Source organism: Rhamphochromis sp. 'chilingali', assembly GCF_963969265.1.
Source record: "Rhamphochromis sp. 'chilingali' genome assembly, chromosome: 3".
Lineage (NCBI taxonomy): Eukaryota > Metazoa > Chordata > Actinopteri > Cichliformes > Cichlidae > Rhamphochromis > Rhamphochromis sp. 'chilingali'.
Genome location: NC_137931.1, coordinates 38815126 through 38841550, shown reverse-complemented (window position 1 = coordinate 38841550; position 26425 = coordinate 38815126). Strand labels below are relative to the sequence as shown.

General features: G+C 40.0%; 1 protein-coding gene across 2 annotated transcripts; it reads right to left on the bottom strand.

Annotated features, from left to right (window-relative positions):
* Positions 1 to 1340: 1340 nt before the first annotated feature.
* Positions 1341 to 24400, bottom strand: kita (KIT proto-oncogene, receptor tyrosine kinase a). Of its 2 annotated transcripts, none has more exons than XM_080878593.1 (21): positions 24097 to 24400; positions 21080 to 21331; positions 19723 to 20007; positions 19489 to 19628; positions 18889 to 19081; positions 14754 to 14937; positions 13670 to 13785; positions 13325 to 13439; positions 11472 to 11656; positions 10025 to 10131; positions 9765 to 9879; positions 9106 to 9210; positions 8626 to 8736; positions 8378 to 8519; positions 8119 to 8213; positions 7882 to 8012; positions 7050 to 7172; positions 5811 to 5922; positions 5618 to 5717; positions 5253 to 5358; positions 1341 to 4190 (listed from the first exon to the last, which is right to left on the bottom strand). In XM_080878593.1, exons 1-21 carry the CDS (start codon positions 24158 to 24160, stop codon positions 4008 to 4010), a joined length of 2964 nt encoding a protein of 987 aa, XP_080734719.1. In that variant the 5' UTR covers positions 24161 to 24400; the 3' UTR covers positions 1341 to 4007. The 2 variants fall into 2 exon arrangements, with proteins under 2 accessions (XP_080734719.1, XP_080734720.1); XM_080878594.1 differs by having other exon boundaries at positions 18889 to 19060.
* Positions 24401 to 26425: the final 2025 nt, after the last annotated feature.

The window sequence follows — 26425 nt, the reverse complement described above, 5'->3', positions numbered from 1 at the left end:
TGAGAAAAGTCTTTGTAATGGCCACAATCCACTAGTTTTTCTGTTTCCTTCTTACCATGAGCTTAGAAACACACCGGAGGTTTTCGTATTAAACCGCCAGATTTACCATGAACAGCGTCCAAAGGAAAGTGACATGCTTATCAAATTTACAGCCACAGCAAGGAACCGCAATGCGTTGAGCAATTGCAGACACAAAATATTGACAGGGACGTTTTTGCACACAACACATGGGTTACAAAGACATGCTTTGATGTTTTTATTTCTATTTCTTTCTACTTTATGATGAAACATATCATTTGTGTCAGTTTTGTCTGAGCAAAACAGAGGATTATTAGAACATTTTTTGATACTGATTTTTGTTTAGGAAGAAAAGCTGCATTCAATGTCATTGTAAGGGATTATTAAAGTATTCCGATTCTGATTGATTCTGATTCTGATTAATAATGGTGTGATATGCTTTGGCAAACGTTTTTGCTGTCGTAGTAATAGTTTTCAAAAGAGTGCAAACCTGTTAATCCTAGAAGAAATGCGTAAGCCTAGAAGTCAGTATATCTATACACTTGCATAAGTTATGCAAAGAGAAAACCAGTTTTGTGACTGTTGTTTCCATTAAAATGCAAAACACTAGCCAATCCTGAGGGTAGGATAAATGTACTGTGGGATTAGTTATATGTGTGAATTTAAAATGTCTTGTTTTATGCTGTGGGAAATCTGCTAAAGATCTATATTTCTACCAGTGTCCTAATTACAGATTCATCTTAACCTTTCTTTCTAAAACTTCCTAAAGTCTGACTAACAAACATCTTTGCCTCAATGATGGGATTTCCTGGCAGTCTCTTATCAGCTAGATCCTGAAACAATGGACTCTGCCCCCGCAACTTTCTGCACCGGGTCTTTCTGAGGGGCTGCTTCAAGTGCTGCTGTCCTCCTCGTGGCTTTCCCCTCATGAACAGATGTCCTTTTCTGGGTTCAAGCCAAAGGATTTAAAATACAGCAGGAAGAATGGCAAAAAAATATCAGATAGTGTATCATCTGTAACTTTATTTGGCAAAACTGAGATCCAGTTAACCTCAATTTTCTGGTAATGTAGAGCTTATCAAAATCACTTGTGACAGCGGCCTGAGGGCAAAAACCTGCAGTGAAGATTCATCCCCATCCAGGTGGCAGAGAAACATATAAGGACATGTGTTCCTCAGCCTAGAAACCTAAGGATTTCCTTTATACTAAGCCATCATGTGTTCTCTTTATTCTAATGACTTAGTATAAAGAGAGTTAAAATTGCCAGAGCTATACAGTAAGTTGAATTGTGGGAGCAAAGATGTAAAATAAGGACCAAAAGGTTTGATTGGGAATTCAATATACACAAATTTTATTTACACTGACACGTGTAATAACAACACATCAAATTTACAGAATAACTCTAAAGCTTTTAATAAATATTCAGCAAAATGCAACCAAAAGCTCTTAAATGAGAGGAGGGAAATGCAGTTACAACTGATCTCTCTATTATTCTGAGACATCTTCTTCCTGGTTGTAGAATTGTATTGACTTTGTGATGATCACACATGACCATAAGGAGCAGTTCAGCTTTGGCAGTTACCAAGTGAACTGGCAAAACTGGCTGAGATAATGAATTAGCTAAAATTAGCCAGAGTGAAAAGTTGCAGTGGCAACACAGACAAAAGCAATTTCTCAAGTTGAATCTACAGTAGGAAGTTTGTGCGCACATAAAACACACCATAATAAAATTCTGTACCATATCCTCAATAAGATAAACATCTTCAAAAGCAATGTTACTTTAAAATATATGCACATTTATATTTACAAAAAGACAGAGCAGTAAGACTGTGGGGTTTTTGAAGCCTAAATGACTTGATGACTCTTTAGTAGTGGCACCTCTTGACAGTAATCATACAGACACATGCAGACACACACACACATGCATGCACACACACACAAACACACATACACACACACACACACAAGCATAGAACAAAGCACACATGTTCATACACTCAAACAGGACACTTTCTGGGTGCTCCTCATAACATCCACCACAAGGAAGAGGGGGTTTCATAAAGGTCTGGACTGATACAGACTACTGGCTGAGAGGTGCTGAAAGTCCCGCTTCTGGTGGAGGAAACAGCTGGATACAAAGAAGAGAGGTACTGCTGGGAAACCAGCTACTGGCCGGAGAACAATGAGATGACCGACACGCTGAATTCTGTACCCAGTGTCAATATCTGAAGTTAGAGCCTGGAAGACCCTGTGTTTTCCTCTTGCTTGTCACCTCAGGGAATACTGCAGTCCACTTAATGGCATTTCATATGACTTTAACCACTGTACTGCAATACAGAAGTACAGCGTTAGCATGGGGTGAAAACAACTGCCTTTCTGTTTCCTTGTCCTTTGTGAAGGGATAGAAGGTGAAATACAGAGAAAACACAGCGCAGAAATGGCAGTACCTGTCTCATGCTTGTAAACAAATATCATACACTGGATGTGGCAGGAGAGGAACTATATCAACCTTAACAGCTATTTACACCCTTAACAGGAGAACTCCAGCAATGCATCTGTCAAAAACGACCTGCTTGTCTAAGAAAACTAAAATGAAGACTTAAAGGCTTCAGGAATCGTCTCTGTTGTAAAGAATGATCTAACATCTCATCGTAAAGCATTATTACCTATACCTATATACAGTTAAGCAGTTAAAAGTCGAATAAATGAAAAGCTAGCGTACCATCTCTCTGAAGACAACTGTGTGTAAAGAATAAGTGCCACCCCAAGTCATGGTAATGTGGTAATATGGTTCAGCAAAGACAGGTGTTTAGTGTCTAGGAAATGACCTCCAGCATACAAAAAAGCAGAAATACGTTCTAACTAACATGAAGCACTTACGGACTCTAAGCATGGCATAACATGCTGTCTAATAGCTTATACACCAGAATCTTATCATCTCATTTTCAATTGGCCCCTGAAAAGTAGCTCCTTCATGTAAAATAGATCTAAACAGATGGGTATAATACTGATGATAACAGAACAGGATATCAAAAAAAAGTAAAAGCTGCATTAGTTAGTATGTGGAATGATGTGAAGTTCAAGTGCCTTGAGTGCTTTTTCCTCCAACAACTGCAACAGCAAACCACAGTAAAAATAAAAATGCTACATACATTTTCATGAAAGGAAACAACAAACAATAACAGAACACATAAATGCAAAAAGTATATATATATGTATATCTTAGTGCTGTCAGTGTTAATCTCGTTAAAATGACATTAACGGCATAACTGCATTAATTAAATCTCCGTTAGCGAGTTAGCGCAGATCGGCCCATGCGTGGGTCTGGACAGCACTAACGCGTTAACAAGCAAACCACGCTAACGAGCTAACTGCGCTAAAGCATTGATGCTGCGCAGCCCCACGCTAACTCGCTAACGGAGATTTGCCACGTTAATGCGGGTTATGCCGTTAATGCAAGATTAATGCTGACAGCACTACTATATATATATATATATATATATATATATATATATATATATATATATATATATATATATATATATATATATATATATATATATCGGAGAGAGAAAAGAGACACTCCCCCCACGCCCCGGAAAAAACGCAAGAAACAAAAAGAGGTAAAAAAATAAAAACACCAAAACAACCTGTATGAAATGTGTAAGGAAAAAATTAACTGGAAAAACAAAACAAAACTGATTACAGTGTAATATGGTTTTACATAATGACAGTTTTAGAGTAACGCTTGATGTCCCTCAATTCTCCCTGGTGCCTTAACAGTTCCTTCCTGGAAGCAGGGGAGCATTAGTCCAACTGTTCTCCCCGTAGTCGTCAACAACAGTGGCAAAGATAAATGCCTTCCTTCTGCAACACAGGACAAAAAAATGCTGCTGGTACCAGGTTGAGGAGCAGGTGTAGTGGTTGGGTGTTTTGTGGCGGATCATTACAGGCACTTTATGAGGCAGCCAGACAGGTCGGGTGGGTTCTCACACCCACTCGGCTGAGAGGATTGTTCCCTCCAGGAAGACCTCGTGTTGGACTAGTAAGGGCTGAGTTGGAGTGTTGTTACTGCCGGCTGAGTTGAGATGGTGAGACGCTGGGCTCTGAGAACTCTGCTCCTCCCTTGCTCTAGGCATCATAGGAAGCATGGAGCTGAAGTTCAGATAAATCTAAAGATAAGATGAAAGAGCGAAACAAAAATCTGTGACGGTTGATACTGTTACTGGCGTGTTTAACTTTAAACATATCAGTGATCAGTGTTGTCTCATCTACACAATTACTCTGTCTTTTAGCTGTGTTGTTTTCCTATTCATTCTTTCTTATTTTTCTTTTTTTTTCTCAAGATCAAAACCAGGTTTTAGGCAGAGCCTAAACAACCATCAACAGCATTGTAATAAAATTCTACAGCTCTGTTATCTTGACAATTTTCATACGGGATGCAGAATTACTCATCATATAATGCCTCTGCAGGAGACTTCACAACACATCTCTAACATATCGTGTCCTTTTCAAACATTCTTGCTATTTCTAGGATTGCTGTAGCTCAGGTGGCAGAGCAGGTCAGCCACTAACCAGAAAGTCAGTGGTTTGATCCCAGGCCCTCCCAAATATCTTGGGCAAGATACTAACCCAATGTTTGCCTACTGGTGGTGATCAGAGAGCCCGGTGGCGCCAGTGTCCGGCAGCCTCGCCCCAGGGCAGCTGTGGCTACAATGTAGCTTGCCATCACCAGTGTGTGAATGGGTGGATGACTGAATGTAGTGTAAAGCGCTATACAAATACAGGCCATTTACCATTTCTAACTTGCTCGGTCTCATGTTTTTTGTCAGTGATTGCTGCTTGTGCTGTTACTCTCTCTTAGACATTAAGCTCCACATGTATACATGTGCAAGGCCTGGGTCCATCCAAAATTAAGCCATACTCCCAAATAGAAATTATTTTCAAATGTAATAACAATCCTATTTTGGCTAAAGTGGTCCTGTCACACAAAAGATAATACAGTATGAATCACTGCTTTTATTATATTTAATATGATTCCAAAAATGAAATGATATCTTGTTATTTCTAGGCTTGTCTAACAATAATTTCCTGTCCTTTAATAAACCCTACCAACTGGAACAAAAGTCTATCTAAGCTAAACTCACGGTCTGTGAGGTATTCTGGGTACATTATTTTCCAGGAATGTTGCCTTGGATAATAAAAGAAAACAACACTCAAATGTTGAAACCTACACGCTTAGTGGCATCTGACAGCTGCTGTTCAATCGTTTCCACGACCTTCCTGAACGGGGGTCTGTTGAAGGGGTCAGCATCCCAGCAGCACCTCATAATCTCATACCTGCACAGCAGTAATCAAACATACAATTATTATATCCTGTTTCTTTTGTGTATATTGTTTTCTGTTCTCACTTCCATCTGAAAGTTTTAACACATCCTCATTTTTAGTTTTTCTTGTGAAAAGCCAAGCACAACAGGAAGAAAGAAAGCTGCTATTGATATCCTGCTCATTACACTCTTTCCTAGTCCTAGTCCACCTCCATCTGTCTCACTAAATCTCTCCTTTTGATGATCCACATTTCAATTCAACAAAAACTCACATTTCACTGGGCGCAAACTCTGGGGCATCCATTCTGTATCCTTCTTTTATTAGTTTGTAGAACTTGGCGTCCACCTGCATACCAGGGTACGGACTGTTTCCTATGTTCAGCCAAGATATTTAGTTACATTACACACTTGTGAAAACACACAGATAGCCAGACAAACACACATAAAGTGGATGGAGAGACATACCCAGTGAGAAGATTTCCCAAAGCAAGATGCCATATGACCACACGTCACTCTCGAATGTGTAAACACACTCAAAGATACTTTCTGGAGACATCCATTTCACTGGCAGACGAGCCTGAAAGGTAAAGTGAGTATATGGCAACTTGCAATAAATTACAATGTGACATGAAACCTTTTCCTGGAAATGTTTTTTTTATGTGGCTGGGGACAGAAAATGTGCAACAGAGGGTTGATAAATGAATAGCCTTGACAAAGTATGCAGAAGGTATTTGCCTGGGGTCCCAAAGAACACGCAGAGCTCGGCACAAATTTGTGAGGCTCATACCTCACAAATTTGACAATCAGTTTATTGGCTGTCATGCATAGAGAAATAAATTTGGGATAGAGGTCAGTCAGAAATAAGACTACTTGCATAAGAGATGTAAGTGTTAAAGTTTTTTTCTTTTTAATAAAGTACTGTGTTTGCAGCTGTCTAGCACCTGAGGGATACAGAACAACTGAGGCCACTGTTGAAACAAGGAAAAAATGTAATATGCTAAAAGAAAACTTTATCACAAAGAGATTCTTCTATAAAATGTAAATTAAATACAGTACAGGTTCTCCATAGACAGATAAGATCAGGTACCTACACTGGTTTGGGAAAAATACACGTAAGCTACTGTGTTCACAAAAGCTCGTCTTATAGACAGGTACGTTAGATAACTCCTGAATTTACATATCAGGAAGTGTGGCAAGGCAAATGAACCCCTGGATTTACAATTTGAGAACTACACAAACAAAAGCTTCCAGTTTTCCGGATTTGTCTGTACCATGTTCCTGCGAATCCATTACAAGAGTAGAGTTCATACTAGCAAGAAAGCTAAAATCAACAAACAAACAAACAAAAATCTTGTTCAAATAATCACTTATAAAGTCCAAATCTTTCCTTGTGACACTGTTGATGATTTTGATTCTGGTGAAATCTTAAATTTAGACTTTCCTGCTAGTTATTTTCTAGCACGTGAAAGTTTTGCTAGTGAATTCAAATGAAGCATCATTTAAACTAAATCTCACTTTCTAGTGAACTAGAATAGGTCATAAGGAAGGAATTCATTTTTATAGTAGGTCTGAATGGTGATGAATTAAGCGGATGACCTCCAAACCTATCAAACAGTCTTATCCTACTCCAAACTAGTGATACTAAAGATGTATCACGCCTCTAATATTATATCCCTGTGTGTCCTGCAGCTAGTGCAGACTTACATTGCCTTTGACGACATAATTAGAATCTGTGGTGATGTCTCGGGCAAGGCCAAAATCACAGATTTTGGCCACTCTTCCTTCAGTCAGTAGGATATTTCTGGCAGCCAGGTCTCTGTGAATACACTGAAAAACAAATGCATCATTACTTATACAATCCAGTGATACATGATACATGTTACATACATTAACAGTTAATCACATAGTCATGAATGAGGTGCTTTTTTTGAATGCTCTTTGCTACTGAGCTTCCACACTTGGGTCTGTAACATACAACCACTGACACTGATACATGAGAACACTGGCCTCAGTATCATTGCCTCCACAACCAATGAATTTTTCAGCAGCTTGCTTCAACATCCATTTTGGATCTGTTTACTAGCTGTGGAAACATGATCCATGTGCTGCGTTAAAAAGGTCAGATTATCAGGCATCAGAGTTTTATCCACAAATCTAATTTGGTAGTCCATGTAAAGAAAATGCATTTTATATATGGTAGAAAATAAATAGTGAAACAAATGTGGACTGCCGTTTGTGTCCAGCCTAATATTGTCATGACTGGACATCAAAACCTGCAGCACAGTTATGAGGAAAATGGACAAGAAATACTGATCTTATGCAAGCAATATAACCCTATAGCATTAGCTCAAAAGGACAGAATGTGGGGTGGTAATGATAATGTTAAAGGTGTACAGAAATTTAAGAGTAAAAACCTCCCTAGAATGTTCTGGAAGGACACCAAATTTTTTCACTGTGAGTGAAAAAATCAGAACATATGTATTTTGCTGCTTTATATGGACTGCCATTAAAAAATGACATTCAAGTGGATGCTCACATTTTTCGAGGCTAAGAACTCCATGCCTTTGGCAACTTGATATGAGAAACTGAGGAGATCTTCGGTGTCCAGAGACAAACCGTCATCAGCAAACATCTCATTCTCCGTGTCTGCTTCAACGTAAGGACCACCTGAGAAGACAAACAAAATGAAGATGATTTTTCCAATGTGATGATGTAACCACCTTGGCGTGCTAATAAAGATAGGAGAAATTTGATGAATGGCTGGCCGGCTTGCCTTTGCGTAGCGAGTTTCTCTTCTCAGAGGATGAGCTGACCGGTGCGTTGCCAGCAACAGAAGGCTTCATGGTCATGTAGCTGTTCAAGCTGTCACTGTGAAGAGGAAAGGAGCAGTCTGGTCTCAGCTGAATACAGCCACACATAAGCATGCTGCTGTCCAAATAACTTCCTCCTACGCACGTTCTGGATAGTAAATACTAGTTCTGTCTTTTCCACAGGACAATAAATCACTTTTTAAAGATAAAAAAGAACCTGACCCATCTGTGACTCTCTGCTGCATGACGTTGCGGTTGTAGTAATCGTCCTCAAGCTTAAAGCAGATGCACAAGTCTCTCTTTCTGCGTAGAAAGTTGAGCAGATCTCCGAAACAGCAGTACTCTGTGATCACCAGGGTAGGACCTGCAGTACAGTGAAAATAAATCTCCTCAAAAGTTGCAGCAATTTATGAAGTTTACAACTTTATTCCAGTCATAAACAATAACGCAAGCGAAAATGGTTGCCTCACCTCCAACTGTGCAGGCTCCCAGCAGGTTGACAATATTAATGTGGTTTCCCAAGTAACTGAGGACTTTCAGCTCTGACATTAGTGCTTCTTTCTCTGTGGCATGAGCGCTAGCTGTGGAAAGAAAAATATGCAATGCACTCATTATTCACTGAAATATTAAGGGTACACTGTAGCCAAACTCATGTTAAGCAGTGCTTGCGTATCGTGATCTGGTATTTGCTAGCTTAAAATACATAATTGTTGAGAGCTAAATGAAATAAAAGAGCTCTGTTGAAATGTTTTAATATAGCTATATAGCATAGCGTGCAAACCACCAAAAAATATCCACGTAATGACTCTGTTTACAGGCATCTGCAGGCAAATTATGTTTTCATTAGAATTTCTGGACAGCGTGAAGCTACTGTGCACATTTCTCACATAGTCAAAACAGCTACACAGTGCTTATCCCACTTCATTTGCATGTGTGTTGACAGCACTTACATTTGAGCATTTTCACAGCCACAGTCATGACTGAATCTGCTTTGGAGAGTCCATATGCAGTGGCTTCCACCACTTTTCCAAATGCACCAGATCCCAGAGTCTTCCCTAAAAAATGGAGACAGAAACAAAACTGTTAATCCCCATCCTGTTTTTTCTCCAACAAACAAGTTCCATGGTAGTGTTCCTAGGACAGCAGCAGTTTAACCCCCAGGCTGTGTACGTAGGCACCAGGACATGCAGGATCCTGTTTAAGGTTTGTTGAAAACACCCAGAATATGTCAACAATATTGTGTTTGCAGTGAGGGAGTGGGGTTTCATCATTAATGAACTGTGGAACTGGTTAGTAAATAAAGACCACAGACATGGCTAAGCCCCTAATGCTGTGTCCATACACAGAAACCAGAGTGGCTGTCAATCAATGGGAACTAGCCTGAGGGTGGCAACGATGATGTCATACCCACTGGACTGTTAGGCTTTATTACAGATACAAGCCCCCATTTATCTTCATATCATCCTGCTCCCTACTTACACCTAAGACATGGCACCCAGAACATAAATTTTAGGGCTGCAGTGTGTCAGAAATTATGGATTAATGTAATTACGGGAGCCTAGATACGGAACACAGTACAGATTTTGGTGAATAGGTTCCGGATGCTCACCAAAGCGCAAGTTGTTTCGCGGAAACTCCCACTGGTCATCGTACGGTAGCTGGGTGGGGTCAATGTCCACATAGTCGTTTCCGATAACTTTCCACTGAATCTGATATTTGGGTTTCTAGTGTGAACAATAAGACACGGAGATATCAAAAGACAATTCATGCATTAATTACACGTGGCATCTCTCTGGTCTTTCTATTCACTTGTTTATAAATGTAATCAAAGAGGGTGGGGCATGCAGGAAAAGTACAGTGCTTTCTTACCTGCATGTACTTGTAGAACAGCATGATAAGGATGAGGCAGAGGATGCCTGCTGCTGAAATGGAGCCAATTAGCAGAGGGGTGAACAGGTCATGTGGAACTCTTTTCTCTGCAGAGAGACAGAAACAGTAATGTTTGATAGAGCCAATCGGGGAATCTTTTCAAGGTTTGTCATGTTTACATTCTAAACGACATTGACACGGAGGCAATAAGGTAAGACAGAGAAGTCTAAGTCACAGTGAAGCCCACTTTGATCAAATAACCACAAACTAATCCAATTATACAAGTATACATACTGTGGAGTTCTGTGCTTTTATTCTTTGTTTAAAAAATTATGCACTTTGTTTTGCTAGTTGCTGAAATTCCCCTTGTTTTTAGTTTGTTTTTTTTTTAAGCCACAATGTTGTCCTTATTTTATACAGCTGTGCTGGGAATAATTAGAAGTAATCAGTGTTCTGTTCCTTTGTGTCTGGCTCATTGTGATGCCTTATTGTTTTGCTCCTCTGTACAGTGGGGTGTAATAAGCTCTTTAGCGATAAGAAGCTTTCTCTCCACTTCAAATCTGAGAATGCAGAGTCTGCAGGAACTAATCCCCTGTAAACCTGTCAGTGGTTTCTAAAGCTCTGCGTGTTCTCTGCTGCAGCTCACTGACACCTCCGAGCCTCCCACAGCCCCACAATGCCCGGCATTGCCAGGACTCCTACTGTGCTCCACAGTCTCAGCGCCTCCGTCTGGTCCGCTGTTACTCTGTAAAGCAGAAAAATCCTGGGCACACACTCCCAAAGGCCTGTCCTGTCTGGCCACAAACACTCGTCTTCCTCATAATGCTCGCCCACATACCCGCTGGAGCCACAGTTAGCCCCTGTGTCTTGCATAAACCCAGTCCTCCAGGCTCATTTGGGGACAACTCAGCTCAGACTCAGACTACTTTGAGGACACTGCAGAGCAGATGGGGAGGCCGTTACAAAAAAGTGGTTTTGGGGTCATGAAGTAAACAATGGACTCACCAAATGCTATCTGAGCCAATCATGTCGGTGGTATCTCTTCACCAATGTTTACCTAACAGATCATAGACGAACAACATCTAGTAGTAGGACTTCATTTATGGGTTAATCCCTGCCAAAGTCATGTTTTCAGTAAATATTTTGCTGAGGAATTATCCTTCCCCTCAGTGGCGTTCACTGAGGGGAAGACCTGCTTAGATAACTTAGTGCATGGAGTCACAGACAGAGTTTGCCAGATCAGTAATTTTTTTGTGTTCCAAAAAGTAAATAAATTCTTACACCTATGTCCTCTGTTGTTGTCCTATAATATTACAAAGAAAGCATGGAGAGGATTGCATCACTTCAGCAGCAAAACATGTGAAGCCTCCTTTAATTCCACAACCCCTATTTAGACTACCTGTGCTGCTTATGTATGACTGGATGTATATCCGTGAATTCAACTCACCACTAATAGAGTAAAGTATGTAGGCTTGCTCTCCCTCCACTGTAGCCACACATTCCAGAGTATTGAACCGTGCTCTGCTGATGTTCACCCGACTCTCCACCTCTGTCTTCCCAAACATGGGACTGAACAGTGTGATGGTGATGACATTGAGCTCCTCCTGGGTGGAATTTACCTGCTGGGAGCACCTGAAGGCAGAAGATTATATACTGTTGACAAAAGAGTTGATGGGATCGTCTAGATTTCAAAACGGTTGTCTGTTGTCTGGAATCTCTTCTGTATGTCTCTGAAAGATTACTTTCCTGAGGCTATAAAACCCTTTCAAATAACCTAACTTTACAATATGCAGAACCACAGAAGCATGCACTTCTATTTTAGTACAACAGCAGCTGTTAGTTTCACCTTTTGTGATGTCTTTTTGTGCTCATGAACCAAAGATGAAATATTTGTAATTAACCTTTGACGGTACTGTACTAATAAGAGTAGCAGTTATTTAAGTGCTCTCTGGTGATAGGCTGACTTAGATCAGGTTACCTTCTACTTGGATATACATGCCTTACATGCCTTTAATGATTGTGCATGTAGTGAGCGTTAAGTGGATTTGACTACAATTTTTTTTTTAAAAATGACTGGCTAAAGTTTGGATTATCAGCAGTGATTCATTGACCCAGCTGCTTTGGATTGGTATTGCTACAGCAACCCAGGGCTCCTCCTTCAGCACACTTTATGTTTGACACAAGATGAACCCTGTTCACTTGTAGCACCAACCAATCACAAATCAATACTTCTCAATCCCCTGTCACATGGGAGGGTCATCTTATCACAGTCAACCAATCACAGGTCAGCCCAGTCAAATCCCTCAATCTCACATTCCACCATCATCATCATTCCTGACTCTTTCCAATGTGTCTTTAGTGTGACCTTTAGGACCCTTGACATGCACTTCATTTCAGCCATGTTAAAGGTTGAATATGGAGATAAAACTCCAAATAAATAAATGGTTAGTGTTGTGTGCAAACACAGTGCTAAAATACGCAGTAAACCAAGAAGAATTCTCCGAAATGCAAAATGAAAATGTTGTATTTAGAAAGATTTTCTGGAAAGTATTTTGTTAAATTCACAGATGCATGCATGCCTCATTGCCTTGCTAAAGCCATGAGACTTTTTTTTGCAGACATAAATCTAATAATTGGATAACATTAGAGAATTTTGTTTGTTGGCTACAAATTACAGAGCTGCTATTGATTTTGGTTTGGCAGGTTTTCCTTTGTTTAGTCAGTTTATGAGACAGATGACCGATCTGGCTAATATGAGTTTCCAACCAGTATAATTACTTTAGGCTGGGGTTCTAAAGTGCAGCACATACCATTGCACTCTGCCTCTGCTAATTATTATTTTACTTTCAGCTGTGTTACAAATTGAGCAAATATTTTGTTTTTATCACAATGAAAATGTGTAGTTTCCCTTGAGGGACCACATCCATTTTTTCATTTTTGCAAACTGAAATGTTTAAAGCCTTACGAAATCACACCAGTCAGCATAATAACTGAAACTCTCTAGCTATATTATTTTTGGGAAAAAAAGTTGCTCAACACTTAATCAGGGGCTTTGAAGGCCATTGTTTGGTCAGATATGTTTGGCAGTGCCCCAGCAGCTGTCATTGCTAAACGTGGTGCAGGAATGTATGACATGACATTTCAAGATGCAGCCCCGTCCACAAAAACATTGAGAAAAGCAAGACAAACAGAAACATCTTATGAGAAGTCACAACCCTTTAAAAAAATATTTTGACATGTTGGTAACAGTAAGTAGTAGTCAGTAAATAGAAAGGATTTTAGAAGCTTTAAAAATCTCACCTGCCATATGGATGCTCACAGTAGTACCAGGTGATCTGGGGAGCAGGGAAACCCTCAGCCACACAGCGCACCTGTCCATTCACTGGGCTGTCAATCGATACAATTTCTGGTTTACCTGATAAACACAAGTTAATGTCACAATGTGTTAGGTATGTGACAATGAACCAGAGGAAAAATATTGGTTTAAGCATTAGCAAGGTATATTTGCAAGGTGTGGTGAGGGTGGAGAGCTGGACTTCATTCCACACAAAGTAAGTGTAAAATACACTATGGGTGGGTCATGAAATTCATCCCATGGCTTAAGGGAATATGAAACCTTTCAAAAAAAATGTGAAAACAACTTACTGATCACAAAGACGGTGAATGTCTGATTTGCTGAAGCATCACCATTGGAGGCTTGAAAGGTGTAAACTCCACCCTCTAACATTTTCAGCCGCACTAGCCTCAGCTCACTGATGTAACTAAGCATAAAATAATTATTTTATTAGTGCATTTGTTGATTTTTAAGATTCAAATATCACAGTATTTCATTCAAGCTCTAATTGTGCCAAAACAGGAAAGAGCTGATTCTCATTTAGCCACCCTGTGAGAAAGAACATAAAATGTTCAGATATTTGCATTTTATATTGTAACCATCTTTTCTTTGTTTTCTGCTCTTTCATGTGCATCTGCAGTATGCATATTAAAAATATTATTAGACAAGTATTAAATATTTTCAGTCTTTATTTGCATCTATTCACTGTTGTGGCCACTGTAGTAATAAACCCCCAAAAGTTGATTCTGTTCATCTGGTGAAGTTTTTTCTAGTTATCGGTATCAATTGTATCAATGGATATTTACGAGTTATATTAAAGTCAGGCTTAAAGGTTGCATCAGGGTTTTATTAGGAACAAGTCTCAGCAAACATCTTGAAACTAGTCTGGGTGTCTTCTTCCTGTTGTAATGAAGCATTACTCAAATGAAGTTCAATTCTAATGATCATTGAGACATAAAAAAGTGTAGCAATAAACACATATCTTCTTTGCCAAAAATAAGTATTTTAAAAGCTGTTCACCCAACAGGATATACTCTTATTATCTTTTTTTCTGTTGCAGAATTTTTCAACATATTTCACAATGCCATATCTCCTGACAGTAATATTGAGGGTGGGAGGCACGCAGGATTACATCAGAATACACATTTCTATCTGCAGCATGTAGGTTACACTCCAGATATATCATGGTTTTATTTCTCAAGACAGTCATTCACAGTCTGACAGCTCCTGTTTCACAATAAACCCCAGGGCACTGTTTCAACTGTATATTTAAAGGGACTATGACCTGCAGCTAAACCAGAGATTCACCTAAAATAAACCTGGCTGAATATGATGTTTCCATCTTTCCAACAATTAAATAAAACAAAGCAAGTGTGTGCTTGTGTGCTGTCACACCTGTATTCATCACTGTGTGTGGTGATCACATGGTCAGTTGTGTTTCTCAGCTCGTGGCCTTTAAAGCTCCAGGAGATGTGTGGCTTTGGATAAGCCACTATTCGAACTTTCAGGGACAAACTCTCGCCGGAGCGGACGTGAAAGATGCTGCTGTTTGTGGGCATTAAGTCGATGAATCCTCTTTCTGAAAAATAAGAAAATTAAATTGTTGTCAAATTTGTAGATTAATGCACCGAAGTCTGAATTATCTAACTAGTGCTGTTCTCATCCAACACATGCACTCCAAAGGGTTAGGATAAATTTAAATACTGAAAATAGTAGGGGTGCAACGATATTCGTATCGATATTGAACCGTTCGATACAGTGCTTTCGGTTCGGTACGCATATGTATCGAACAATACAACATTTGTAATTTATTTTATCAACTTTCCTTCTGACGATGCTGTCTGTGTTGAGCGCTCAGTGAATCTGCGTTCGACTACTCCGCCTAGGCTGCACTGTCGAGCGCAGATCCACTGAGTGCTCAACACAGACAGCATAGTCAGAAGGAAGAGCGCAGGGCAAGCTAGCAAGACAGAAGTTAAGCTCTCCAGATCTGGCGTTTGGAATTATTTTGGTTTTCATGTGACGTATGACCCTGAAGGTAAGCGAGTCATGGACTAAAGTAAAACAGTATGTTGGATGTGCCGTGCAATGCTCAATTACATGGGTGGGAGCTAGTGTGTTAGCGCAGTTAGCTCGTTAACGTGTTGGCCGTCTAGCCCCATGCACGGGGCGATCGGCGGTAGCTCGTTAACGGAGATTTGCCGTGTTGTGGCGTTAAGGTCATTTCAACGAGATTAACCTGAAATCACTAGTGGGAACACAACGAATATGACTGCACATTTACGCCGACATCATCCTAGTGCAAAGACAAAAACAACAAGCATGCTACTAACTTTAGCCGAGTCATTTAGACAGCTGTTAGCACATGATTCTCCTTATGCTGCTGAGAATATAGCCCAGAAGAAGCGGATAGTATAGCTTTTATTTTGGAAAGAGACATTTCTCTGTAATAAACTCTCTTTTCCAAAGATGAGTGATTCCTCAATCAGATACAGGGCTTGCAATATCGCTAGCCCGACGTCCTGGGGCTAGCGATTTTTTTCAGTCGGGCTACCAAAATCTATCTCTTCCCTGCCCGTCGGGCTATTGTAGGAATAGATCTCATCAGGGGTTGGGAGAAAATGTACCACTGTATACTCTGATTGATTTGGTCTGTTATTTGGGGCATGATGTTACTTATGTATTTTATCATTATCACATGCCAGATAATCAGTGACTGTTTCAGGAATATTAACTTATTTTGTTGTCACCATAAAATGGTGAAAATAGATCTCATCAGGGGTTGGGAGAAAATGTACCACTGTATGCTCTGATTGATTTGGTCTGTTATTTGGGGCATGATGTTACTTATGTATTTTATCATTATCACATGCCAGATAATCAGTGACTGTTTCAGGAATATTAACTTATTTTGTTGTCACCATAAAATGTGACTCTAAGTGGTGATGGTCCATGAGAGTTCATGATATACACAATACTAGTGCCAGATGCATTAACGTCTTTAAAGAAAGTGGAAGTGATAGTACAGAATCAATGCTATTTTGCAGAGGTGTGGACTCGAGTCACATGACTTGGACTCGAGTCAGACTCGAGTCATTAATTTTATGACTTTAGACTTGACTTGAAAAAATGTTCTAAGACTTGTGACTTGACTTGGACTTTTACACCAATGACTTGGGACTTGAATTGGACTTGAACCGGTTTACTTGAAAAGACTTGATATTTTACCCCAAATATAAAATTTAGCATGCATATTATATAGAGATTGAAAATGTGACGTCATTCACGGGTAGAACCGCAAAGGATTCTGGGAACTCGTGGCAAGCGGTACTAGCGCACGCAGGCTTTCAATTAAAATCAGTTATACAGCGATAAAAAGAAACACAAAAATGTCAAGAAGCTGTTGTATTATTAACTGCAATAGCCGGTCGCATGACAGCCACGGGAAGCCGACGGGTAAAGAGATCGGTTGTTATCGGATTATGTCGTTGAAGAGAAATTGTTCATGTTTCCGAAGTAACAAAGACGCGACGGATGGCCTGGATTGCAGCCATTCAAAGATCAAATATAACGTCCCAGAACACTCCAGCTCACAGGTTAGTCTGCTCCAAGCATTTACACGAAGGTCAGTGTTTTGTAGTAGTTAATACGTCATTTTCATAACATAATTGGTGATATAGGTTACAAGCAAGTCTGGCGCTGAACAGAAATTGTCGCGCTATGCTCCTTTATTTATTGTGCATAAATAGTGAATTGTCCTGACACAATATTGCGTTTCGCTTCTGTTATTATGGTACATTGACAAAAATATATACTTTTATTCACAGGATAAAACAGTTTTTTTGTATCACTAATTGCCCAGTACGATTACAGCATCCAATATTATTGTCACTGCTACATTTCTGTGATGGGTACCAGAAATTATTTCCACTACTAATTAATTACCGTTGAGCTCAAAGGTCCTATTAATAAACGGTTAAGGAATGTGTATTTATGAAGACGATTTGTGAGACTGGTAAACTTATGATACGTACGATGGTCTTTCGTTCTACACGGTGCATTTCAAGGTCCTGTACCCATCCGTCGGTAAACTGTACCTGGGCTTGTTGCAGTGACCTGAAGTTACTAAACTTCATGAGTGTATGCACTCACTCCAAGAACCGTATGATTATAAATATGCATATAAATATGCTACGATGAGATAGCTGACTTCATCTAACTAGCAAATGTTGTCCAGGCTACGTTGGTGATACAGTTTTTTTTAATATGTATGATATTTTTGTCATGCGATTTTAAAGCTGGTCCTACAACCACATCCAAGAATAACATGCAGCTTATCTCAGAACTGTCGGTGAAAATTATTCTTGGAGCTAGGTTTAATTGAGCTGCATGTTAAAGAGGTGCAATTTCACAATTTGTGTATATTTTCTAAGTTCACTATTTTGTCATGTGTTGAGAAAAACACAGATTTAAAAATTACATGGTCTAATATTTACATTTAGCATAACTGCAACATTATTTTTTCGTTTGTTTTTTTAAAGACTCGAAAGGACTTGAAATTCAAAGTTTCAGACTTGTGACTTGACTCGGACTTTTACACCAGTGACTTGAGACTCGACTCTGACTTGCCTGACATTACTTGAGACTTGACTTGAGACTTGAGGATAAAGACTTGAGACTTACTTGAGACTTGCAAAACAATGACTTGGTCCCACCTCTGCTATTTTGTTCCCTTAACTTCTTGTACAGTGGGTTACATGTAGTTCAGCCTAATTAATGTCTAATAATCACAGTGAAATATATCTTCTCATTTAACTGTTATGCTCTTCCTTTTTGTTTTAGTCATATCTGTACTGCTGCAATGGTGGATGCTTATATAAAACACTGGTAAAGTTTCAAGCAAGGTATGTTTAAGTATTACCAATGAGCAAAAAGCTCAACATTAGTCAGTTTTGTTCTTATTCTTGACTCTATATGGTAAATGGCCTGTATTTGTTTTTGCTGCCCTGGAGCGCAGTGACAGAGGCAAAGCTGCCAGACACTGGCGCCACCGGGCCCTCTGACCACCACCAGTAGGCAACGGGTGAAGTGTCTTGCCCAAGGACACAACGACAGAGACTGTCGGAGCCGGGGCTCGAACCAGCAACCTTCCGATGACAAGACAAACTGCCAACTCTTGAGCCACGATCGCCCCATGACATTAATGAGAGAGAACATGCTTAATATGGTCATATAAGGTGTTCAGCTTTGGATGTGAGTGTAGAAACACCTACCTGATGTTCACATATTTTGTTTGTGAGAGGCAATCAGAAGAAAACGATTTTTTAAAAGCATGAATCATACAAAGCTTCATTAGTGGAATCAAAAAATACTGATACCATTGGAAATCAGTGTATTGGGTTCCCTTTAACTCATTTAAAACACTGAAAACTTAATGATGCAGAAAATTTTTGAGGAGAATAATTCACAAAAACTCTTAAGTTCATGTCCAGCTTTAAATGCAAAAAACAAAATTACATCACTTACTCACCATATACATCGAGCCACACCGACTTGCTGCTGACCCCTTTTCCATTCCTAACTTCACATATGTAACTCCCAGCATCCTGTGGCCGTACTGCATCGATTTGCAGTGTCGTTCTGTGGCTATTGGCAAATTTTTCCATCAGGGATTCTGAAGAACTGCCAACCTTTGCTGGTTGCTGTGGATACCAGACGGCACCCTGTCAACGCCCAGAGATCTCTAGAGATTAACCCTGTCTGCATGTCTATGCTCACCAAGCACAAACTACCACATGCACACAACCACCTGCATGCAAGCACACACACCTACGGTAGCTCACAAGGTACACTGCAAGGCATACCTGAAGCTTAGACATTGTGGACTTTTTAAAGACAGGCAACAGGAAGACGCAAGGACGAGGCTGTGCTACCAGTGAAAGATTCGCCAATATTATAAGGGACTTGAATTAATTTCCTTTGAATTATTTTCATTTTGGAGCACCAAATTGTAGCAGCTCATTTGGAATGGCAACAAATGCAGAATTTTAAGGCAACTCAAAAAGGGAAGCAGTTAAATCTTTCACTGACGGCAAAGCACACAGCAAAGACAAAGGCAGAAGGTTCTCACCGAGCCAGGTGGGGTGACCCACGTGATGTTGATTTCTCTATTGGCATTACTGGTGTTGCAGGTGAGGGAGAATCTCTCACCTCGGGTCAGAATCACTCTTGTGGATGGTTGGAGCTCAACTACAGGAGGCGCAGTGGGTACTGCAATAAAACAAACCTCATGTGATGTCATTCCTTTGGTTGATTTTAGCCAAATCGAAAAATGTACATATGCTGCACACCCACACTAGTTTACCTGGTACAACACTCAGGAAGAATTGGCCTGATCTGACGTCCTTTCCATGGAGTCTTCCTGCACACACATAGCAACCTTCGTAGGCCTTTTGTGTGTTGTGCATGTAAATGCCATGCTCCAGGCTGGCGGAGAACTGGAGACCAGGGGGCAGAGTTTTACTGGAGCATGTTTCCAGGTGCATATTCTCCAGATCTGGATCAGTTGCCAGGCAAGGGAAGGAAGCATTTTCTCCCTCACGAGTAACATATCTAGACACCTTTAGTTTTCTGAAGGGATTTCCAGGATCTGGCAAAAAATAAATAAATAAAAGAAATTGCAAAGGTAGCATGAAAGCAGGGTAACAGTATATGGGTATTTGAACTTTTTATTATAATAATGGGGATGTAATGCTGGCTATCCAATTCCTTTATATACGAGGAACAATGTACTTTGCTGTGACAGTCTTTTCTGTTTCACATTATTATTAAAGCTATGTTGCTAATAATCTCCAAATTCAACCATGAAACAGCTCTGATACAAATAAAACAAGTCCTCTTTTGATCTCAGTGGACCCCCTGAGTACTGTGAGATGCTGACTCGATAGATTGGTTTGCTCTGATAGATTCTGCAGATGCTTTATCAGACTGGGACTGAGGACTTTCTAGGCTGGGTCGATGGCTTTGCATCTCCAACTAATTTCTGCAGTTAATTGTCTTGCTGGGGAAGGCTCATCTCAGATGTTTGAGGTAATTGATAATATAAACTAGAAACTGTTGCTACTTAACTCAGACTTAACTTTGTGCTGTTTGTGCCCTGTGAAATCTGGGATCTGTAGTCTTAAGTCACACTGCTATTACCATGGGAACCATAATTGTTGCCAAAACAACCAACAACCAGGACTAACATGTGAAAGATTATCAATCTGTAGATATTCCTTTTGAATAAGTTCCTTAACGAGAAAACAGGATTATCTTCCAACACGATTTAAATGATTACCAAACAAATTACTTCTCAATATTTCTAAATATCATCTGCTAAGCAGTTCCTGCTTGTTGCCTCAAAGGTAGATGAACGGATTGTGGAGTGAATGATCAGCACATGATAGAAGCCAGCAGTGATGGCTTTGGGCCAAGGGGATATTGGGTCATGTAGAAGAAGAAATACAGTAAAACTCAGTCATACACTCAATAAATAGCTCTGGTAGCTACTGTACCTGTCCAGGGCAAAGTCACAAACACCTTCTTCTGCTAATACACCCACACACATAGATTTTGTCTACTTTTCCCTGCAGCCTGCGTACACGCTCCTTTCTCTTTCTCTCTCACAAAATTACCACACAGTCTCGAAAGGGTTTAATCACCAAGAAACATTTAGGTACCTTTCACATAGACGTAGATGGAGGCATGTTCCTTGGAACCCTCCTCCTGGCAGATATAGCGACCCATGTGAGTAGGCAGAGCCTTCTCAATTGAATATGTCAACATCCCATCGATGTTGTTTGCTGCCAGCAGCTTTGACCTCTCCCGCTTCCACTGTATCCTGTTTTCACCCTGGCAACGTAGTTTGAAGGGTTCGTTGAGCTGGATGACGATGTGGGGTCTGGCAGGGGTGATAGTGGGCTTTGTATCACCTTGAATGGGAAAAAGAATGTATTTAAATGAATGCCACGGGTATGAAAATGCAAGAAAGTGCAAAATCAAGGCATTATTTCTTAAGCCTTCATATGAACTTAAGGCCCTACAGTTTATCCATTTGGAGATTTGTTTTGTTTTTACTTGACCAAAGCTATTGTACAACAGTAAAATGTTTTCAGCACTGTGAAATCAAGATGTTTCCACTTATATGGCCCCACAAGCCTCCCATGCATCATGAAAGCTTAGGGATAAAATCTCTGATGTAAAGTTAAACATAAGGGTAGCCCACATCAGATTTCAAAACAAAAGATTTATACTGGCCATCATTCACAAATTGACCAACAGGGACATGAACTTTATATGTAAAACTTCTTCAGTATATTTATTTGCTCTCAACATTTATGACTTGTGACTTCTTGAAACAACATGAATTGTACTCATGGCTTCTGTACTCAGGATGTAGCTCCACAAAACAAGATGTTTTGCCAAAAAGTTGCTAGTCAATCAATGTCTGATTGTTACTGAAAGATGCTAGGAGACCAAAAAGAAAGATTTTCACGAGAAAAAACAAAATCAATCAATTTATTGATTAACTTAAAAAAACAAAACAAAAAGCAATTATGCACCCCTTAAATTAATAATAGGGTTCTCTGATGGATCCAGACCCTCAAGCTGGAAATGACTTTTCAAAACATTTATCTGCATCAGCGGTGTAAGTAAAACAGCTTCAGAATATGTAAACTGTTCTATGATAGTTAAAAGAAATGCTGGCATTATAAAGCAGACTGGTGGTGAAAAATGTGCCATATGAAAAAACACTCAATAATTAATATGTGCTTTTTACCAGTCATGGTATAAAATAAAACAAATGCCTGTAGCATGGTCTGTATTTAAAGGGGCGGGGGTGTTACCCAGAGTCTTAATCTGCTGCACCAACTGAAAACAGGTGGGGAAAGATTGAGTTGCTCGAGTAATGTTTTTGTTCCCTGAGAAAACATCACTGTCTTTATTGAAGCCACTTGTGATAAACACTATAGGACTGTGGTTGCAGCAGCAGTACAACAGGAATGAACAACAAGGTTTTTATGTGAATAGATGTGCTCTTTCCATCCTTTTAATTCATACTTGGATAAAATATATAAATGAATAAACACTGTTCAGAGAGCCAGTCTGGCACTAACAAGTCATGAAGAAAGACACTATTGTAAGAAGGAAGTGTAGCAAGAAAACATTTATCTTAAATGATGAAATAACACGGAATTTCAGGAATAGCAGGGTATCAGTATACAAATACACCCTGTTAAGAGACTGTAAATAATACCAACATTGCCCTGAGTTAAAACGTGAACATTTGGATATCAGTATAAAAGAAGGAGATTAATTTGCATGCGATGTATATTAAGCCTAACTGAATCTTCATAGCGTTTATTTAGTTGATCTGATTTCTTATATCCACCAAATGCAGAACAAACATGGTAAAACTTAATTAGGTCCACACTGTGCGTAAGCGGGCTAAAGGCAAACTTCATGGCGTGCCGTATTGCGTCATATGCCAGGTAAGCTTGTGCGCGCTCGCTGGAAATGTGGCAGTTAGTCGAAGCCCCTGGTGAAAATGTCGTGAACATCAACCGTCCCCTATGGGCGCATTATATGCTGCCAAGCTGTCGGTCAGATGGAAGTCCACCTGATGCCGCCCTGAGCTGGAAGAAGCTCCGTAGACGCACCATGTGCGCAAAAGAGCGCAAAGTTAAACAGCAACACTCGCGGTTCACCGCTTTTATAAACATGCATGGCCAATGTCGGTTTTTCATAAATTTCCATAGAGATAGCTCTGGGAACATCCAAAACTCTGTTTCCTAACAAGATTAAAAAACAACAACAACCCAAATCTAATTTAAAAAATGACAGGCTGCACATCAACCCACTTAAAGCGACCAAAAAATTGAATCGTGAAATAAAAAAAAACTGACACTGAGTATTTTTAAAAGGCAGTAAAGATATCATTAGCTGTTTATAGACGATTGACCTATTCGGCTGGACTCTGAAGATGATGCCAAAACACAACAGTTGCAATGTGTTTTTGATATTCATCCTCAGATCAAAACACAACCAACCAACCCGGAGCGCAGGCGAAACGTTTTACATTGCTCAGTGTTAAAAGTCACACATGTGACAATATTTATCTAAAAAAAAAAGGGAGAAATTACATGTGAATGCAGTCCTGCTTTCGACAGACGTTTTGCATACTTCCTGTGAATCAAGAGACGCCAATAAATTTTCATACTGACGGTTATGTGCAGCTCCAGGAAAAAAAATCAAAAAACGACTTCAACGTGCACAAAATGATCAAGAAGTCTCTTTGAAGCTCACTCTTGCACATTGTTCAACACTTTATCGTTTTGATTACTTTTTTTTTTTTTTAAATAGCGCCCTGTTTTCCCAGTATAACATAAAATATTAAAGTAGCTCCAGCGCCCAGATCGTCCGCATTAGTATCCACTTTCCTCATTAGGTTTCTCTGACTTCGGGTTGTCTTATTCAGCACCCTTCAGATCTGACTACTTCATAGAACAAAGAGAAGTACGGACAAATCGCGATGGGAGGCAAGTGCAGCGGTACGGTTCGCTATACGTAGATTATCTTTATCACACTGGGCTGCAAAATAGCAAGCATTAAAACAGAAACCCTTTCTTTGTTCAAAATTGAAAAGCAACAGTTGTCTGCGTAAACTGGCGCGTCAAGTGTAAAGGCTCAGTCTTACCTGGATGGAAGGTTAGCTGTAAAAACACAGAGAGAAGTATCCAGTGGTATTCCATAGTTATCATTCCATGGGTCTACCTGTGAAGGTGAGCCAATGCCTTTATATGAGTAAGGTAGCTCTTGTCTGCTTGCCTAGCGCGTCGGAGTTGTGGGCAGTTGACCGTGGGCTCTGATAGAGGCGCACTTAGAAGTCTTTAAAGGCACAGATGCTCAGTTCATCTCGCAACAGCAGCAGCCGTCGCCAATCTGCAAACATACTGTTCTCCTGGGGAGCGCCAGAGGGGACGGAGCAGGCCGACCAGGTATCTCTGACTGGCTGTGGCGTCAACAACATGTTTATAGGAGCCAGTGGTGGAGCCTATTACTCACACGATACAGTGAAAGAGGGAGGTGTTTGTGACCTGCAGTGTGCTTCCCAGCACACACACACACACACACACACACACACACACACACACACACACACACACACACACACACACACACACACACTGAACTCAGAGAGAGACTGACAGATCAGGACAAGGATATATGCAAGGTGGCATATGCTGTAGATGATGTTATCGCCGATGTAGCCCGCATGCACATGCTTCAGATAATTTCACTTTTTTTTTTAACCTTTTACGTATGAGTGGAAGTCAGATCGATAGATGTGCATTTTTTGTGGCTTTTGTTTTTATCAGATAAGAAGTGACTGCACACCACTAGCATCCATTTCAGCTTTAATCACACTAGCATTGGTCATTTTTCCCACGGCTTTATTATTTTACATGTTTTTTCACCAGACAACTCCCTCCTCCTAAGAACAGTGACCTGCAGTGTGCTTCCCAGCACACACACACACACACACACACACACACACACACACACACACACACACACACACACACACACACACACACACACACACACACACACACTGAACTCAGAGAGAGACTGACAGATCAGGACAAGGATATATGCAAGATGGCATAGATGATGCTATCGCCGATGTAGCCCGCATGCACATGCTTCAGATAATTAACCAAGTGACTGCACACCACTAGCATCCATTTCAGCTTTAATCACACTAGCATTGGTCATTTTTCCCACGACTTTATTATTTTACATGTTTTTTCACAAGACAACTCCCTCCTCCTAAGAACAGATATGACTAGCCCTGTGAAACTCTCTCTCTCCCTCTCTCTATCTCTCTCTCTCTCTCTCTCTCACACACACACACACACACACACACACACACACACACACACACACACACACACACACACACACACACACACTAATGTAGTCTAGTTTTCCGTTGCCTGTCACATCCATTGCTTTCTGACTGTCCGTATTTGAAAGCACGTGGCAGCGCGATTTTAGCTCAAAGCAACTGTTGCAATAAACCACAATACCGTCCTCATTAAGTTGATTAAGTTTACTCTGTGAGTTAATTATTCATTCATAACGCACCTTATCTGTCATCGTGTTCACGTCAAATAGGCATAGAACATACATTTTGGCCAGTAGGATAAATGGGGTTCTTTTCCTTCCTGCAAAATGTGAAAATAGTATATTCAGTTGAAATTAATGCAAAATTTTCATTTTTCTTCACCTTATTAAACAAAGATTTCAGTTCTTCCCTCTGTCATATTTAGTATTTGAGCATCAGACTAACAGATCTGGCTAAAAATCACATGAAAATTAAAGAAAGCCAATGTTTAGTTTTTAAACTATAATTTCCATAATTAGACTTTGCATTTCCAGTTGCACTGCTTCACAAAAGCAAAATAGGGCTGCAACATTCAAATAACCCCCAACACACACAAACTAAACCTTTGGTTAGATTTATATCAGATCTAGTGAACCTGCACAACCAAGCTCAGGCCATAAATGGCACTGCCAGCTCTTTGAAAATAGTGCCATGAAATCGGATATGTTTGCTAAGCAAGCAGGTAATTACTAATGCCAAAAAAATAGGGATTAAGTTAGCTTTCCGTTGATGAACATATATACTTTGGCTCACTCAGTGCATCATTTAAACAACGTTGGTGTGTAGAATGTATTTATAACTAAACCAGGATGTGTTCATAGTGGTGAAGGACATCTGTAAATATGTATTTGATGCAGTTGCGTGTTTACTTATAGAGTATATGCTTGAACCACAAAATCACCGCATGTCAAAATGACAGGCAAATAAAACCTGCAAATACTCTGCTGCGGCACATTATTTTAACTGATAAGAAGAACTCAACATGCACAAGTGCTCCTGTTTTTCATCTGTGTACAGTGCAGCAACTATCACACAGTTTCGAACAAGCTCTATGTGTCTGAAAAAACATATTTGT

Coding starts and splice junctions, on each gene's coding strand:
- kita (XM_080878593.1), bottom strand. CDS start 24,160: ATGATAACTATGGAATACCACTGGATACTTCTCTCTGTGTTTTTACAG. Junction 20,008..21,079: donor CATCTACGTCTATGTGAAAG/GTACCTAAATGT, acceptor ATTTTTTGCCAG/ATCCTGGAAATCCCTTCAGA. Junction 11,657..13,324: donor TGTGAGCATCCATATGGCAG/GTGAGATTTTTA, acceptor TTCTGCCTTCAG/GTGCTCCCAGCAGGTAAATT.